Source organism: Diplotaxodon limnothrissa, linkage group LG16 (genome assembly GCF_057381915.1).
Source record: "Diplotaxodon limnothrissa isolate DT_005_m linkage group LG16, D_limnothrissa_male_GT1.1, whole genome shotgun sequence".
NCBI lineage: Eukaryota > Metazoa > Chordata > Actinopteri > Cichliformes > Cichlidae > Diplotaxodon > Diplotaxodon limnothrissa.
This window is the reverse complement of record NC_140611.1, coordinates 24,920,931-24,940,001: the sequence shown is the minus strand read 5'-3', so window position 1 is coordinate 24,940,001 and position 19,071 is coordinate 24,920,931. Positions and strand designations below refer to the sequence as shown.

The 19,071-nt window shown below is 41.7% G+C and overlaps 1 protein-coding gene across 1 annotated transcript in view; it reads left to right on the top strand.

Moving 5' to 3' along the window:
* LOC146616277 (protein TANC1-like) overlaps positions 1-19,071 on the top strand; it is a 110,936-nt gene that overhangs the window by 66,385 nt on the left and 25,480 nt on the right. Inside the window, exons 7-12 of the mRNA XM_085374778.1 lie at positions 601-927; positions 9,132-9,254; positions 11,668-11,949; positions 12,241-12,395; positions 15,669-15,900; positions 16,011-16,177. Of these exons, the coding sequence (XP_085230904.1) occupies positions 601-927; positions 9,132-9,254; positions 11,668-11,949; positions 12,241-12,395; positions 15,669-15,900; positions 16,011-16,177 (1,286 nt within the window). The remainder of the gene's footprint in view (positions 1-600; positions 928-9,131; positions 9,255-11,667; positions 11,950-12,240; positions 12,396-15,668; positions 15,901-16,010; positions 16,178-19,071) is intronic.

Sequence of the window (19,071 nt, the reverse complement as noted above, 5' to 3'; positions counted from 1 at the left end):
GCCTGTCATCATGGAGAGTTAGTCCTTTCCTTTGCTTTTAAGATTGTGGTAGGTCGCTGTGTTGGCTCGAGGGGAGATTAAAGGAGTTCTTCTTCTAGAAGAGACACCTGTCTAAACTGAAGGGGTAAAAAAAAAAATGTCCATGTTTGGTTTTATATTGTTATTCCTGCTCTTTTGCATTTTCCCCTCCGACTAGTTGTTGCAGTTGCTGTTTGCACTGGATGATTCCAAATCATTCAAACGCTGATTCTTAACAATAACAATACATTACGTTCTATAAATCTGTGCAATATTACTTTCCGAGTTTCACGAGTATAGGAAGACGATCGCTGTAAATATAAAATGAGCTTCTGAGAACTGTTGATAGGGCAATCAGCAAAACCACCAAGCCACTCAAAGCTGAAAGTTCCATTACAGCTCGGTGTCTCACTAGAGATTAAGACGGATAAATGTTCATCGCACATAAAGACCATTACTCAGATATATCTTGTGCCTCTTCCCCTCATTTCACCTCCCTCACTTGCTGAAAATCCCTTCTCTCTCTCTCTCTCTTTTTTTTTTTTTTTTTTTTTTTTTTTTTAAATTTAAATCTGCTCTCAGCCACCATCACTAGTTCTTCAGAGAATGATGACCGCAGCGGCTCCAGCCTGGAGTGGAGTAAAGATGGCAGCCTAAGAGGCAGCGGTCGCCATGGCCTGGCACAGAGCGTGCGGGCGGACACCTGCTCTCCTGTGGCCGAAGAAGACTCCAGCAGTGCCACAGCAACACCTGCAGACACCCCATCCAGGACAGACCAGCAGCACCCTAACATATCTGCGGGTGCTCCAGGGCCACCACACCCTCCGAGTCACTCACCTGAGGGACCCATTGCGTACCCGCCACAGACATCAGCTTCCCTCATGATGCCGAGGCCAAACTCTGTAGCAGGTAAGACTCCTTGGTTTTTGAGGTCTTGACATCTGGAGTTCAAGAAGTATACAGGAAATGCTCTGTATACTTTTCATCTGTGACTGCATTGTGTTGCCTGTCAAGATCGTAACCGTGAGATACGACCTGTGCCAGAGGCTGACATGTGGCATGTCAGTTTAATCCAAGCGAGTGACAGACACCGAAGAGTGAGAGCATCTGTAGTAGGTTTAGAAGAAATAAGAAGTCAATAGTTCAAAGAACGGACTGTGCTTTTCAGAACAGGAGTATCAAGGCAGAAGTTTGGGATTAGACAGCTGCTGTGTGGTGTGGCTCGCCACTGCCTCGCCATGTCAAACCTAAGCACACGCTCCGGTCTGGCTGATCTGTTCTGCATTCCTGCCCTGGAGCCTCCCTGTTGTGGTTCAGCTTACCATATCCACACAGCTGTCACAGTTGTTGATATTTCCCCCTTCACCCCCTTTTCCCTTATGTCTTTTCACCCATACTATTCCCAGGTCTCCTCATACCTTATTGCTTTTGACCTCGGCCTATTTTTGGTGAATCAAACAGCAGTACGTTTAGCATTTTCCTATATATAATTTTGCCTAAATGCAGTTTGTAGCTAAGCTGACAGTATGAGTCATGTACAGCTTTTATCATCCACTCACTCACCCACCTCCCTTCTTTACTCCTTATCCCATTCAGGGTTGGAGGCGTTGCCTGCAGTTTATCCTAGTGGGGTATGCCCTGGACAGGTTTGACTAGAGATGCGCAGGACCCCCCCCAAAAAAATTACCTTTCAAATGCAAAATATTATTATTTTTTATTACAAAAGACATGATCAAACTTTCCCTCAAGCTGCAGTAAGTTGCAAGATCTTCTCACACTTAGTTGAAAATAAAGTGCTCTGCTATTGCAAAGAGGCACAAAGAATTATACCCAGCTTTCCCTGACATACTTCACACTAGCAACATATTAGCATGTAGCTATAAGTTTGATTGCGACTATTTGCCTGCACCGCCGTGTACATGTTCCGCATGGACATAGACTCGGTGCATCTGTATTTTGACACGTAAGTGAATCTTGAACTAATCAGGAGTATATTTTATGGCTCAAATGTTAATGCAAGCTTATGCTAATGATTTTACTCCATAATTAGCAGGGCTGCCCATGCTTGTTGATAGAATGAATGTACACTTGAATAAACGTTGACGGACCAGAGTGGTATGTTAACTGTAAGGCTGTAGAAACAAAAGAGTGAGACTACATTAGAGTCCAACTCAAAGGAGCAAACAGAAAGAGAAGAAAAGACAAACAGTTTAGAGCACAGATGAAATGTTTGTTACATTGAATTTTGAAAGCAGACAATTCTGCCAGTGAGGGAAAATCACAGCAGGGGCAACCTGGGCTGAGCTGTGAAAAGAAGCATAAAAACATGAGTGACTCAGGTCAAACACCTGGCCTAGACAGAGACGACTCAAAGTTTAAAAGACCTCATGAGACTTTTTCCTCTAGAATCTTCCTTGAATATGTTGTTTTGCTTTACCTCTTTAGTCTGTATGTAGCAGCTGCCAATGTTTTGAAGTTCAGATACTTGACTCCTGCCTCCCTTGGGTTTATTCTTGATGAAATATAGTAACAGTTCCCGTGTGTCTACTTCTAGACTGTTTTCTCTCTTTGATAAAATCTAGTCCCAGTTCCTATTCAACATACCAGAGAAATGCAACTGTGTAATGTCCACTCTAGGCCCTTACAATTAGAAGCAGGTAAGCAATTTAACTTGTGAAGGCAGTAATGGAGTAAGATGGGATGAGGACAAGCTATAGAAGAAGTAAGGAGTAGTACATGGTAGGCTCACGGTACTGATATTTCCTTGCATACCATAGCTCATAGCTTGCGCATGTATTTTACACAGTGGCCACTGCTTTGATATTTTCTGCAGCCCACAGTTGGATGTGTTGTTCCCTGATGATTCTATTGTTCCAAGAGTCCATACCATTTTTACATCTCATCATTATTGTGTGTGACATAAACCTGGACGGTCCAGGCGCACAGTGGCTCATAAAGCTTAACAGACCAGAAAATGTTTGGCTGTTTATGTGTGTTGGTTTGCGTGTGAGCACCGGTGTGCTTGTGTCTGTCTGTCCTCCCAGAGTTTATGGGCTGATGTCATAGTTATGCAGTGTTGCCCTCTGAGACCGGCAGAACACGCACCTTAGATTGGTTCAGGCCATAAATGAAGTTGTCTCATCGCGTCCTTGATGCTCTCTCCCAGGGTTTCGTCACACAGTGTAAAATCTTTCTTGGGGTCACAGGATAGCAGAGACGGCACTTCTGTTCAAGGAAATTGTATTCGGTAAAAACCCCCAAAAAGTAACGAGTCTAAAGAAGCAATGAGAGAAAAGAAGCTACCACGGCGAAACATAATATGTATTCATCATTAGTGCATTCATTCTGTGCCAGAACCTTGGTGACTATTGTTTGTCCTGTGTTTGTGAAACAGCATCTGAGATAATGAGCTGTCTGGTTAATCTATAAATTTCTCTTTATTTTATTGATAGATATTAAATAGGAGCACAGAGATTAAAGGCAGAAGCAAACAAATAATCATGAGTTCATTTAGGGCATAATTGCTTCATGCTACAGTATTGCTATTAGTTTTTAATTTTATCTTATGATTATCTCCACCAAAAAGACAAGGTGCTGGAAACATTCCTCAGAGTGATTGAAATTATGGCATGATATAGTTGCTGCTCATCCATGATGTGAATCTCCTGTTTCACTACATCCCAAAGGTGCTCTATTGGATTGAGATCTGGTGACTGTGGAGGTAGAGTGAGTACTGTAAACTCGTTTTTATAGACAGAAGATGAGTACACTTTGGACACAAGGGATCGACATGGTTAGCAACAATACCCAGGTGGCCTGTGGCATTTAAAACCATGTTCAGTTGGTACTAACAGGCTAAAAAGTGCAGAGAACCACCACCAAGAATGGATCAATGCTTTCATGTTGTTTAAGCTAAATTCTCACCTTAAGCATTCAAGTGTCACAGCAGAAATCAAGACTCACCAGACAGTTGTTTGTAAAATGGCTCGTTGTTGGACAAAGGTCACACTTTCTTAGTGTCAGAGTGTATTTTGGCCATCTGTCTGATGCCGATCAACAGATGCATTGCTGGGCCTCTTGAAGTCTCCGTAATTATGTAGAAGGAATGTCTGCATATTGCTGAGAACTGTCGTTTGCACTGCCTTGATGTTGCATGTAGCGTGGGTGTCCCTAGGTTTTGGTGGGAGCGCCACTTTTTGGTGCCAACATGTCCTGTGACAAATTGCACAAATGTTACAAGAACAACATGAATTCATTTAGATTTGTCTTTAGCGGAGCTTTATATTAGGGATTGTATATTACTGTCCACCTCCTAAAGGAAACTGTTTGCTGCTGAGGCAGATTTAAAAGGTTGTTAAAATTGTTACTGATTTTCATCTGGCATCGAAATATTGCATTTAAAGATCTAATACGTGAAATAATCTACGTGTAATCATGTTTACAACAGCTGTTCATTAAATCTAACAAACGTGGCAGGTGCATTGGGTGTAAGATGCACTAAGAGCCTGAAATAAATGGGAACAGCTTTTTCCTGGGCTTCCAGGTGCTTTGTGAACTTCTCTATATCAGTTTCTGTGAAAGTGAAGCCAGTCTGCCCTGTTTCCCCCAAATAGTTCCATCAAACCAAAAAGCAGTGCTGTGGTAAATTAAACTTGATGTCAAATTTCAGCATCAGGATTAGTAATAAGCACTTGTAAATTAACTCTATGCTCTGGTGTTTTCTTTGTTTTATTATTTGCAATCCACTATTTACATCTATCTGTCGCCTCTATTGTAAGATCTTCTGTATAAACTAGAGTTGTTGATGGAATTTCACCTCCTCTCTGAGGTGATATACTCAGTTTATAAGAATCCTAATTTTGAGTAATTGGAGTTGAGCTTTTTTCTTTTTTCCTCTATAAAGGCTTACAGAGTCAAAGGGCTATATTAGTGTTGGCCACTGGAATTCCATGGTTTTGAAATCTTAGCCTGAGCTGCTTGTGGTTGGGTTTCTCAGACAGGGAGATTTGAGTGAGGGTCACCGTGGCGGAGGAATGGTGCTACAATGCTTGTGTGGTGTTTAGCTATTCAGCAGAGCTTTGTGGTTTGAGACAAAGTCAGGTATGGCGCACTCATTGCTCGCTTGTACTCCAAAGTCATACATTCCTCTGGCAAAGCTCGTGCGCCGGGCTCTCTTCACGAATGATAACGGAGCCAAGACTGTGGACTGCAGGCAAATTCGAGGATATGTTGTTTGTCTACTAAAACACTGATGAGGTAACATCTGAATGCTTTTGTGTTTTATTAGAACGACTAAAATCATCTTAACCTTTTCCACATAAATACAACCTATGATTTAAAGATGTTTGCAAAGGTCACACAGTAATTACAAACTCATAAAGTGGCGTAGCCCTTAAATTTAATAATCTCACACTGATTTATCTCATTTGCTCTCATTTGCTGTCTTTCCCGGTAGTTTCTGAGACCATGTGGTCTATTGTATTGTTTTAGGCTGTGTGATCATGTTTAAAGACATGCCAACAGTGTGTGCGATGTCTCCAGGTAGACACGGGAGTCACTTCTGCTTCTGGCTTCATGTATATATTGATCTGTTTAGTGCAGAGTTTAAAATGAAAACAAAAAGAGGAAAGAAAGCCCATTCATTTTCTCGAGCATGAAAAGGTCACAGAGACATCTTCTAACGTGCCCTTTTTTCAGAGAATTGTTTGGTCCAGCTGTCACAGCAGGAGAAAAATAAAATCTGTTACAGATCAATCCGTTTGAAAGCCCCTTTTAAAATTGTGCTCGGCACTCCATTGACAGATTAGGGCTTATCAAATGCCCAATCTTAAAAGGAACAGAGCGTTAGCTAACCACAGAGGCATTTATATATATGAAATAGCTTATGGAGCAGTTACAGTGGTGGTTTGTTTTTTTTAAAGTAAATGTTGTTGATCTTAGCATAAGGCTATGCAATTATTACAATAATAATTATCCCTTAATATTTACCACATCACATTTTGGGTTATTTAGACCAAAATACTCAATTCTGCTCTACAAGGGCCTGATATCCACTTATGAGGACATTATACTGCTACTGTTCTCTCAAAATTTTCAACTAATATCCTCATATGTGGCTCTTATTTTTCAAAAAAAAACAAAAATAAGGTTAAAAAGAAAATCTGGTAATTCTTTGTTTTTACATTCATCGGGCCCCAATGTGACCAAATATCAAAGAGAAATTAAAAATGCATGCCGTGGAAGAGTTCGGGTCTTAGGAGTAATAGGCAGACAAATGGACCAAACATCAGTGCGTGCTGATATCAGCCTCTTTGCAAATAAAACAACGTTTATTGATATGAGGGATCAGATTTTCTCATTTGTGTCTGAATGTTCAAACGTTCGTCATGAAAAGCTATTAAGGCGTGTTTATACCAGCAAAATCAAACCAAATAAAAGGAAAATGGGTATTTGCATTGGCTATAAGCCGAGAACAGCCAAGAACTGATTTATTCATACAAAATCACAAAATGGGTAAAGTGTAACTGGCTGCTATAAAAACAGGAAGATATGTGAAGGGAGTATTTGACTCCCTTCTCCTCTTTAGTAGATTCACCTTGTAAGGAGGCGAGAGGGAGTCAAGTTGGGGAGGGAGGGTGGGGGTGGTTAGAGCAAAGGAGCTCAGTCCTCTTCTCTGTTCTGTCATGGGAAACACAGAACAGGGGGTTTTCAAAGGGCAGATCTGCCCGAGGAAAAAAGAATCCCATTTTCATCAGAATACAGTCTTGACACATTTGTGCAGCTTCAAAGTGACTGCAAGTGCAGACTTCAAGGTATCATATGTATGTTTTATCAATGAGTAGAGGTGAGGAAGAATAGGAGGGAACTCGGGAGTAAAAAGAGGAGAAGAAATGAAGGGGAGGATTTGAGGGATGAGGAGGAATCGTGTGGGAAATCTTGGCCTTGGGGAAAAAATGTTGATAACGACTCAACAAAAGAGAAATGTAGTTATGGTGCTGGGTGCGCTGTCTGCCACGGACGTGAATCAAGGAGTCTATGCAGCTATGCAGCTCCTTTAGCAAGTCAAATTCGGTATTACGTGTCTGTTGAATAAAGCTCTACTGTGCTATTTCTTTTATTCCATGCAAAACAAAGAAGGGGGGAAAATAGACTGACATCTTGCGGCCCTCCTATGTCAGCATGAGGATTTAGTGGCGATTTGTTGCATAAAGCTGATTTTTCTCTTTATTCTCTTTTGAGTCTTGTCCATACCTCCCACAAAATCCACATGATACTCTTTGTTGCACTCATTTATGAGTCTGCTGCTTTTTCGCCTTCATTTTTTTCCACATTCCCCTCTTTTAACCCCATCTCTGTGCAGTCTGGATTGTTGATTAATACTGCAGCCGTTGGATAACAAACTTTAATCAACCACTGCGAAGTGAATCTCTTGGTTTTCCGTTTATATTTCCTCTAATATTCTCAATTTCCCCCTCTGCTGCTTGCATACCGAGTTATTTATGTGTGTGTGTGTACGTGCAGCATGTGGACAGAGATGATGTACGCATACGTGTTAAAATTGTAGAGAGGGTGATGCTCTGTTGGAAGGCAGCGCGTTCATTTAGCAAGTGCCTAATGCTGTGGGTGCTGTGACTGACTGAACACTAGAGAGGAAGCAGCCAAGCACTCGGCTCGGCTGCCAGAGTGCCGGCATGGGAGCACCGGGGTGGAGGAATCGCTTTTGTGCCCTCGTCCACTGGGAACACTCTCCAGAGATTTAGCTGTGAGTTTACACCCTGCCTACTTGACTGTATGCCTGCCCAAGTATCTCGTCACTGGGGAGATAGAGAGGGCTTTGAGAATTCCCACCATCCTTCCTTGCTTTGGTCTTAGATGTAAGTAGTTGTAGCTGATGAAAAGTGGCATTTGCTTTACAGCAAAAGGTCTTCCAGGTCATGCGCGTTTGCTTTTATTGTTTTCTTTTCTCTTTGTTTGCAATTCCTTAAGCTTTATCCAGTGTAGATGTTTGTGTATGCACAATGCACTGCAGTAAAAGTAACATCAGGCCCTTCTCCTGTTCCAGTCAAAGTTGCGTTGATGGCAGCTTCCTCAGTTCCCGTTGCCAGCAGACCGGTTTTAATTAGCGGGACATTCCGGAGAGTAAGTTAGCGACCGAGTGAGGGAGTGAAGTGAGCGTTAGTGACAGTCTTTCCCAGCTGATATTGATAAAGAAGAAGAAGAGAGGCTTTGATTCTGCTCTTCACTAAGCCCAGGAGAGCGTGGATCGCAACGGCGATAGCATAGTTGAAAAACGAGCAGCAGTTGGAGGAGAGGCCTCGCCGCACTAATGCACATTTTTATTATGTTAACAGACCGTGTCTTAGACTTCAAATTAAAAGCTGAGTTGTAATCACTGGCTCATCAAGTGGTTTTAATCTGTAGACTAGTAGTTTCAGGAGATATCCTGTGTTTGGGGATGGAAATCATTGCCTGCTTTGAGACTTGTTCTCTCTCTGCTTCAAAATGAAGCTAAATCCTAATGAAATCTCAGTAGATTTGAACTCCATAACAACTCAAGTTGTGATCTGGTTTTAATTAATTTTATTATTTCATTTCACGTCAAATGACTTACAGATATTGTAGTTTGTAGTACACAAAAGTCCTGAGATTACACCTGTGCGTCCTGTAGATTGACAGTGATGAGTGCCAAACCCGCGGTGAAGCATTTCTATAACTCGTTGTAGTTTTATGAAAGGTAAAGGTAATCTGCCCTCTCCGTACAGCCTAGCAGGCGTGCTTGTGGGGATGGACCTCTCATTGCTATATCGTGTCCAGCTGTCAGCTCAAATCAAAGAGAATCGGTGCATATTGCTCTTGACTTTAGAATACTGCTATTCTTCCTGCCACAGTATATGCTGGTAGCTGCTCACACTGCCCCTGCAAATGTCAGAGCGCACTGGCTTTGTTCTTTCCTCACTCATCCACCCTCAGACATGGCATAAGTGCCACAAGGTTTTACTCTAGTGTGTGTTTCTGTCTTTCTCTTTATAGTTGTGATGACAAATGTACTCGGGAGGTACTAGACTGTCAGCTTCACTCTTTGTGTGTGTGTATGTCTTCTCTCTTGTCTACAGCCACCAGTTCCACAAAGCTTGAAGACCTGAGCTTTCTTGATGAACAGCGCAATACCCCCCTCCGGACATCCATTCGCCTACCCTGGCATAATACAGGAGGAAGGCCCCCTCAGGACGCTAAAGGTGACTGGGCTATTCATACTACTGCTGTAGGCACTCAGGGGAGATATTTGTAAAATAAACGTGTAAAATATCGCAGTACATAGGATAATGTTATGTGGTATGACTCTGAAAAACCCTGAAGTTAATAGGCAGCCAACGGTAGTTCTGAAGTTTCCAAAGTACCACGTCTGAGTGCAGAGCCAACAACAAAACTGTGCAAATACTTGAACACTGCAATGTAAACAATGCAGCACTTATGGGTATTAACATTATCCTCAAAAGCCTTTTTTTGGCTTTTAAATCATGCCTTTTTTCCCAGCTAACTTTTATCCTGGTTATGTGTTTTGAATCCTCTGAGAGATCCTGCAGATTAAATATTTCATGGGAACATGAATTACTGAATAAGTCATCACTGGATATATACTCAGACTATTTAGTCTTCCTTTTGAAAATGTCCTCTTTCATTTTCACTCAGTCTCAAACATGAAGCTGATACATAAGCATTTGGTCAGTGGTTCTGAGCAGGTTTTTTCTACATGAATTCGTACATACGCAACAATCTTAAACAATTGGATTATTTTCTATAAATTTTATGGGAGATTCAGTTCAACTCAATTCAGTATTATTTATGCAGCGCCAAATCACAACAACAGTCGCATCAAGGCACTTTATACTGTAAGGTAGACCCTACAATAACGCATACAGATGAAAACCCAACAATCATATGACCCTCTATGAGCAAGCACTTTGGCAACAGTGGGAAGGAAAAACTCCCTTTTATCAGGAACAAACCTCTGGCAGAACCAGGCTCAGGGAGGGGCGGCCATCTGTAGCAACCGGTTGGAGAGAGAGAAGGAAGACAGGATAACATACATGCTGTTGAAGAGAGCCAGAGATTAATAACAAGTATGATTCAGTGCAGAGAGGTCTATTAACACATCTTGAGGGAGAAAGGTGACTGAAGAAGAAATATTCAATGCATCATGGGAATCCCCCAGCAGCCTACACCTATTGCAGCATAACTAAGGGAGGATTCAGGGTCAGCTGATCCAGCCCTATCTATATGATTTATGGTATTTGTTTTTCAGATTTGGGTGTGATGGCACCACCTTTACCTAAATTTTGCAACAGTAGGTCAACATTTCAGTGCAGTTCATTGCAGTTGTATTCATATATTGCAAAAATCCCAACATGTGCCATCTTAGGAAACTCAATCTAGTACGCTGAGGACCTTACAGTTCTGATTTGAGCAACATTTAGTGACTTCCTTTTTGACTGGGCGAACCCTCCGACAGAACTAGACTCGGGATGAGCAGCACTCGTTTGATTGCCATGAGAGGAGAGTGAAAAGAAAGGGGGGGAAAAAAAGATGAGAAGGAGAAAAGCTTCAACTGTGGGAGAGAGAATACACAAACTGACATGCATGAACAATGAAATGGAGAAGAGGTGAGGATGTCGGTGCACCATGTGAGGCCTCCTGAAAGCAAAGGCCTGTCGCAGCATAATAAGTAAGGGGTGATTCAGACGTTAGCTGAGCGAGCTTTAACTATAAATCTATGAAAGGTTTTGAGGCTAATCTTAAAATTAGAGATTGGGTTTGGCTCCCAACCCTAAACAGCCAGCTGGTTCCACAGGAGCGAAGCAGCTTTAGCCTCTGCTTGTCATTCCGGCTTAGGATACTGAAAAAGCAAGTCATGGTCATTAGGGGCTTTATATTCAAGAAGATGGATTTGAAATTTAAGGGGATCCAATAAAGAGAGGTTAATAAAAGATAACTCTTTTTCTAGTTCCCGTCGATACTCCTTTTGCTCAAGTTAGAGTTTTTCAAACACTGTACTTATTTTGCTGGTATAGTAGAAGGTGGTGATCATTTCAAGTGTCTCAGAACCAGCTCGTTCGCTTTTTGGTTTCATTGTAGGGCACTAGAAACATAAACAGACCTACACCTGCCAATATAAACACTCTCAACTGCCCCTCCAATTACAATAGGCTTTTGTGAACACAGGCAAACTCGCAAGGTGAAAACACTAGCAGCTAACAGCAGTGATAGTTGTAATGTTGAAAGGCGCATTAGCACTAAAGGTAGCAGTCATTTAGTGATGTTAGTTAACAAGTGTTATGAGATCTAATTAGTGCTGAAGTAGACCAGATAAGAGTCCTCTTTCAGGTCTTCACTCTGATTCCACTTAATTGAAAATGTATCCTCTACAGTGTTCAGGGTTTTTCATGTATGTGGCTCCTTCTGGGAAGAAGAATGCGGGAGATGCTCAAAGCATGTTTGTAGGTTAACTGCAACGGAAAACGATTTATTACAGTAAAGTTTCCAGCATTTAAAAGAAGTAATCATTTGTTAACTTCCCGGAGACATGGGGAAAAAAATAGAAGTAGTGTAAACAATTTTAATCTGTTTCATTTCTTTTCCCGTTTCCTTCAGCGCGTTTTGCTCCCTACAAACCCGTGGACATCATGCTCAAACCTTTGCTGTTCGAGGTTCCCAGCATCACCACAGATTCTGTGTTTGTGGGCCGAGATTGGCTCTTTCAGCATCTGGAAGATGTCCTGAAGGCCGGCGAGTCCACAGAGAACCACGGTGCTGTGGTGGTGGGCAGCGTGGGTTATGGGAAGACGGCCATCATCTCCCGACTTGTGGCGCTGAGCTGCCATGGAGGACGCATGCGTCAGATCGCCTCCAACAGTCCCAGCGCCTCCCCGAAAAGTAATTAGTTTTAGTATTTGCCTTTGGATGTGAGCACTACATTAACTGCTCGTGTTTAGCTAATGTTATTATAATTTCATTTCAACATTAGCTTGCAAAGTGTGGGAGGGAAGTAATTATATATTCGTTGGCAATATAAAATCAAGTTGACTAATATTACATTTACCTTACAAAAGAATGCCCTCACACACAACTAATGTTATTAATGCTAGCATATACATATATAGAGAGATGTTAGTTTATATTAATGTAATAACTTTATATATTGGTGACCATGTGCATGTCTTCCAGCTGGCCCAGGACAAAGCACAGAACTTCCTCTCAGCCAGCCTCCACAGCCCACTCCACCATCCAGTGCTGCCAACACACTGAGGACCAGCAGTTGCCCAGGAACTCCTGAGATGCAGCGGCACAGGGAGGAGGCTGTCAAACGCCTGGCTGCAAAGGTGCGCCTTTCAACATCTAAGAGAGCTCACAGTAACAAAGAAGCAGGAATCAAAGAAGCTGAAAAAAGATTGCACTAGTTATGGTGGTGTTTACTCAGGGAAAAAATGTTTGGTGTGTGCACTGGATCAAAAAAAGTAATTTTAACAATTTTCAACAGTGAGTAGATTATTTTTTGTTTTTGATGGATGGATTTGTTGTTTCTTCCTTTCTTTTTAAAAAAAAAAAAAGGAAAAAGAAGGAAAATCGACCAAAAAGCATCTCAGGTTTTACCAAGTACTTCTACAACAGCTTCAGTCTGACTTCTGAAAACTCCTCTTTAATAGTGACCACAGATAATTGTGATATATTCTGTTGAATGATGCATAAAATTATACATAACAATAAGGGTAGGTTGCAGTTTACTAGTCAGTGATTAGAACCTCCTCAGGGAGCAACAACCCACAGCGAGCCCTGTCAGCCATGACCTGAGAGCACAGAATGTAAACACACACCAACGTCAAACAGAGCCAGCTTCATCAATATTAGACGTCATTTAGGAATTTACAAACATCAACACACGTTTCAAATAGCAACACCATTTATCTAGGCGGCTATCAGTTATACCGACATGTATGGCACTACTACTGCTTAATTACTGGTTGGTATCCGTTCCTGTGTCAACTTCAAATAGGTGCTTAAATATATTGTAAGGCCGCCTGTTCAAGTGTTGAACTGGGATGTTTGAACATGATAAGGATCCTCAAAATTCCATGAAGCGGAGCAACACTGACTACTGAGGACAGTGCTTACTTTTTTGACAGATGAATATTCCATCTGTTGATTTTTCTGGCGTTACAAGGATCGCAAAATAAAGTCTAAATACTGCCTCTCTGGGAAGTTTACGTGTCAGCGCTGTTGAGCAGAAGATTAAGTGTTTTCTTGTATAAGCTTGTCAACATTTTTCACAAGATATAAAGTACTGCACGGTAACAGCTTTACATGTGTTCTGTTACTCCCCCACACCGTCAGTAACATTGTTAACCACTTGTCTGTGACCGAAACCCCCCCCCCCCCCCCCCCCCCAAACATGCATACCAGACACTGAGCATATTTCTGCACATCTTTCTCTTTCAGACTTGTGAAGTGGACAGACAAGTCCTCGATGTTTCACTTTAAAATGTTCCTCTCTCGATGCACGCCGACTAAGCAGTGTGCGGTTTTTGCCTACGACTCTTTTATTTTAGTTTTGGAATTGTTCGCTCTGTTTCCACTGAAATAGCTCTGTCGATTTTTCACTCCCGCATCTTTACTCGCACCACCTCTTCTTGTGTTGCTGAGGGTTCAGTCACATAGCAGGTGCACGTTCACTACATTTTGGAAATACTGCTTGCTAAAAGCACCATTTGATGACTTTGGCACTGCTATTGCCTTGTAGCAGGTCTAATAAAGATGATTGGGGGCCACCGGGATTCAGAGAAGATTTGTGATCCACTGTTGTAGTCAGTTGAGTTTGAATAGTGCTGTGATGGTAGGTTGTAAGGTAATTTAATAGGTGGCAGCTTTGTGAAGGACTTTCTCAGTGGATGTGACGTCTCCTACTGATTCTGCTGCGTTTAATGGTACTGATTACAACCTGTTGTCCTTATAACACCTTTAGAATTTAATACTCTTATCCTGTCAGGGAGGCCTCCTAATTAGTGACCCTGTCAAAGGGGACAGTTCATGCACCAGACAGCTAGGGTAATGCAGTGAGCTTCATGTAAATGTCTGTGAAACTCAAGCAGTATCTCTTGAGCCAATTATGGTGAAAAGTGTTTCCAATAGGCGCCTTCACAGGGGCTCTGTTCCTGTGATGTGTGATGCACCGCTGAGCAGCTTCTGTCAGATTCTGCCAGTGCTTTTTTAATCATTGATTTAAAAGTGGTCTCATAACAGGAGCACTGAGGCTACTACCCTTTCTGCTTTATTCTTATTATCGAGACGTGCCTTTAGGTAACATTTCTGAAAATGCATTTATTGTTTTGCCAGCAGATGAGCTACCGAGGTTTGACTGCAGAGCCTTGCATCCTCGTGTGTCGAGATTCGTATTGCTCATTGATGAGGCGGTAGTCTGCGTGACTTGTATGCTAAATTAAATCATCACTGCAGTAGGGGGCTTATTAAGAGTTGTGTTCATGCACACAGCAGGTTACTTGACTTTGTACAATAATAGGCATTCAATATATCAGTTTCCCTCTTTGTTATGTCACATTTGTGATGAAGCTCAAAAAACGTGTGACGCAAAAATGACAGAAAGGAGTGTTCGGACTTCTCTCAGACGTTTGCTGCTTTTAGGGTAAAGCATAACATCAGAGAAAAATTCTGGTGGTCGTGATTTTTGACAGTTTCTGGAGAAGATGTGAATCAGTGGTTGTGTTATTGTTTCAGTTGGTCCATCTTCTGACTGGATGTCACATGTTTTCCTTACTAAAGATGGGTTATATACATCCAGGGAGTTCAGCTATAATTTTTAAAATCTTACCTCCCTCTTTTCTAATTTGCGCTAGCTTTAATTGTGCCTTTATTGGCATGTGAGTTATATGTTATTATTTGAAAAAGAAAGAACCATAAATATGCATTTAGATCTGTGCTGTGGGGAGAAGTTTGGGTCCAAAACATTTATTGATGCTAAATGTTAAAAAAAAAAAAGTCTCATATCTTGAGGCTTTAGTCATTTTTCTAGAAGCTGGTCATCGGTTTTCTGTGGAGAACTAAACAGCAACAGCTGAGGTTGAGCCGTCAGAGGAACCGATCACCTGCTCCTCCTCTTGTGGGCCTGGAAGTGTGTCAGCTCCTCCAGGTTGGACTGTAATTAGTACAGTCATCTTCCTTCTTCTCCACCTCTGTCCCTACATTTTCCTTTTAAATCAGACCTCCTTTGAATGCTGCGGAAACCTGCTCAGGTACAGAAGATTCTACCTTTAGATATCCACCTGGGATCTACTCACTTCTTTTTATAGCTTTCGTTGCCCAATCTCTTCATCATCCCTTCTGTGTGAAATAATGAAAGGATAAAATCATGTCTTTGACATTGTAGAGATAATATGTAGTTTTATGGAGGCTTGTTGGTATCAAAAGCCTCACTTACTTACTTTGTCATGGTAGTTTTTCAGTCACCAGAGATGTTGGTGTTTGTAAACGCTTTAAAGTTATCAAATGTACCCATCAGTCAGTGAATCATATTTTTAATTCTTCCTGATTCTCAAAAAGCAATGGCTTCACTCGCGTTTGTTCTCGTTCCTTTTGTCTTCCAGGTGGTGGCTTATCATTATTGCCAGGCAGATAACACGTACACTTGCTTGGTCCCAGAATTTGTGCACAGCATCGCAGCCCTTCTGTGCAGAGCTCATCAACTGAGTGCGTACCGGGAGCTGTTGCTGAAAGAGCCCCACCTCCAGAGCATGCTCAGTCTGCGCTCCTGTGTCCAAGACCCCATGGCTGCTTTCCGGAGAGGAGTCCTGGAACCGTTGGCCAACCTTCGGAAAGGTAAAACACTGTAGTTGTATATTGCACTATTTCATTTTCATCGTGTATGAGACCACTAATCTCATTTCATAGTATTTTAATATTTAGTTTATTTGTAAATGTCTTTGCAGAGCGAAGGATTCCAGAGGAAGATTACATAATCTTAATAGACGGGCTGAATGAAGCAGAGTTCCACAAACCAGACTATGGAGACACCATTGCATCCTTCATCACAAAAATCATTGCCAAGTTCCCCTCCTGGCTAAAACTGGTTGTCACTGTTCGAATCAACTTGGTGGTAAGAAAGAACTTATAAAGCATGGCTCTGAGTTCACTCAGATGACAAAATATTCACTGTTATAATCACCTCGAGTCAGAATTACAGATGTCACATTATACTGGTGATGAGTTTTAGTTTTAAAAAGTTTATCACTCTTTCTTCCCTCTCGGTAACTACTCGGCTTATCCGCACACTTTACGGCTGATTAAAGTAACTACTGCTAATGGCATTCACTCTTCTGTTGCTGCAGCTGCTTCTCTCACACACTCAGAGACTCGCTTCCCACAATGAACTCACACAGGTGCAGTTTGGCTGTTACACTGTTGAGTGAAGTACTGGATACAGGCAAGCTGTTAAGGGCTTGATTCTTAACTTAATTACCAGTTTCGTGTCTGCTCTTATCCTCTCCTATCTGCTTTCCAAGCGCTCTGAGCTGAAGCTTATCAAAAAGTTTGAACACTCAAGACTTCTGTTGTTATATTTTTTTATACAAATTGAATGAAATTTGCACAGGCTGGTTTAACTAAGCATCTTTAACTAAGTGCTTTTACAGTCTTACCTTTTAATATATTTTAATGTTATTAGTGCTAGTTTTCACTTACTTAATATACTGTATTTTTCGGACCATAAGGCGCACCGGATTATAAGGCGCATTAAGCGAAACAAAACAGTCAGATAAGTCAACTCATTTTTCTTGCTTCCTCCAATCCACATTGATTCATAAATGCTGAATTCTCTTGCAGCTGCTCTATTCCCATGTTGTTGCAGCATATTAATGACTAACCTGGTATTGTCGATGGATTACCTCAGTTGTTCTCCTGATTGAAGTTTGGTCCGTTTACAGCATCCCGCCATGCGATTGCATTTGTCCCTAACCCTCGGGAACCCTCACATTAACTTTTATGAGTGAAAAAAAGTTAGCCTTCATCCTCTAGCTTCACTGTGTTTATGTTATGCTAACATAGCTGTGTCGCTAGTAGGGTTGCCAACCGTCCCTTAAAATACGGAATCGTCCCGTATTTCGAAACAAAAGTACACGTCCCGTATTAAGCTAATAAGGGACGCACTTTGTCCCGTAATACAGTGAGAATCAAAAGTAGTCTATAACTTTTAATGGAATTAACGCTTTGTTTGAAAACATAATTCCCAGCCCCTCTCCTGCTTTGTGACCAATGAGCTGACAGCACACTTATGACAATTCGAGTATGACAATTCAGATTACCGCTAATCTCATTGGTCGAGGAAAGGTCGCTTACGGAGAAAATACCGGAAGACAACAGATGACCACAACAAGAAGCATGGCCAACAGGGAAACAAACGCCGACACGGCGGTGCAAGTCTCGGACGACAGTACACCTAAAGCTGGGCAAACACTGTGCGATTTTTTCAGTCACGTTATTCAGCTCCTGCTCAAACTGCACGATTGACTCGCAGGGGTTAGAAGTTGGTAGGTCACGATGCAGGTCTCACACTATACCGCCCGATGCTCTGATGCGACCTGAGTGCTCACACTGTGCCTCCATAACATGAAGGTTATAACAGAAAATCTGTCGCGCTCTCTCTCTCTCTGTCTTTCACTCACACAGACACACCACCACCATCAACTTTGCTAAATTGCTAATGAAAAACACTCATCAGGCAGCTGTGATTGAGCAGCAGTGTAAATCCAACTATTTTCACGGTTGTTGTGGTCGTGATAATTTTGTGATGCCACATCGAAAAGGCTCGGATGAGCTTTCCAAAGTTCTACAAGTTGTGCCTCCATCGCTTGTGTCCAGATCACACGCTGCACAGCCGTGCTGCTCCATCTTTTACACCAACGTTTACGTGTTTGCGCGCGAGCAGTGTGAGCGGCTGTGGTGAGAACCTCACGAGCGATTGATGATCGGGAGCTGGTCGTGAGGTGTTAATCACTTCTCGTTACCCCACGTATACTACACGACGCACGATGAAGGCCAAAATCGGTCCGATCACTCAAAAATCGGCTCAAAATGGGCCTAAAATCGCACAGTGTGAGCCCAGCATTAGAGCAGCAATGTTTGTTCCCCTCAGACAAAGGGAAGAATGGGAAAAGGAAAACACCTGGCTGGAAAAAGTTAATATGGGCATGTGCAGTGAATATCAGCGCTATGTGGCCAGAAGTGTGATAATATAACTTATTTTGTGTAATAAACAACTGCAAGGATAGATGATTACAACAAATAGATGACTAATACATAAAAGTAATACATAGATGAATAATGATGATGAGTTAAGATGCGTAATCATGGGAACAAGCGGGTTTACAAACAGGAGCAGCTGATTAGCATTAGAAAAGCTGAAATAATATTTCAACTGAAGCCGATTGTACTAAATGCACTAAATGTGCACTGTTACAAGAATGTTTTTCTTTCTATTGTTTTCTATTATTTTAAGTTAAGCAGGACAGAGTTCTTTTAAAGAAAGATTTACTTATATTCTCAAAAGTTAAGCATGACAGGCTTCTGTTTAAGAAGGAGACCTGTTTGTTGTCATTTTGAGCTAAAAATAAATGGCTAAATGATCATTTGTTTCACATGTGTTCATATCACAAAGAATAAACATCTACTTAAATCAAATTCAAGTCAAAGGGTTAAAAAAATAATTTCACACACAAAAAAAGAGCTAGAAAATTCACCACACTGGGAAGGGTGAAGACAACTGGGTCGCCCGGCCCTGGCCACGAGGTGTCCCTTATTTATTTTTCAGGGAGTTGGCAACCCTAGTCGCTAGCATATCATTTTATACCAGCTAGCCAAGCTTCAGTAACCCTATAAATGTCACTGCTGTTTAGTTTTCTGTCTTCATTTATGTCGAAAGGGACGGCAGAGCTGTACATTAAAATTTTTTCAGAAATCTCTTAGTCATGTATATCATGTTTAGGTGGAACTAGC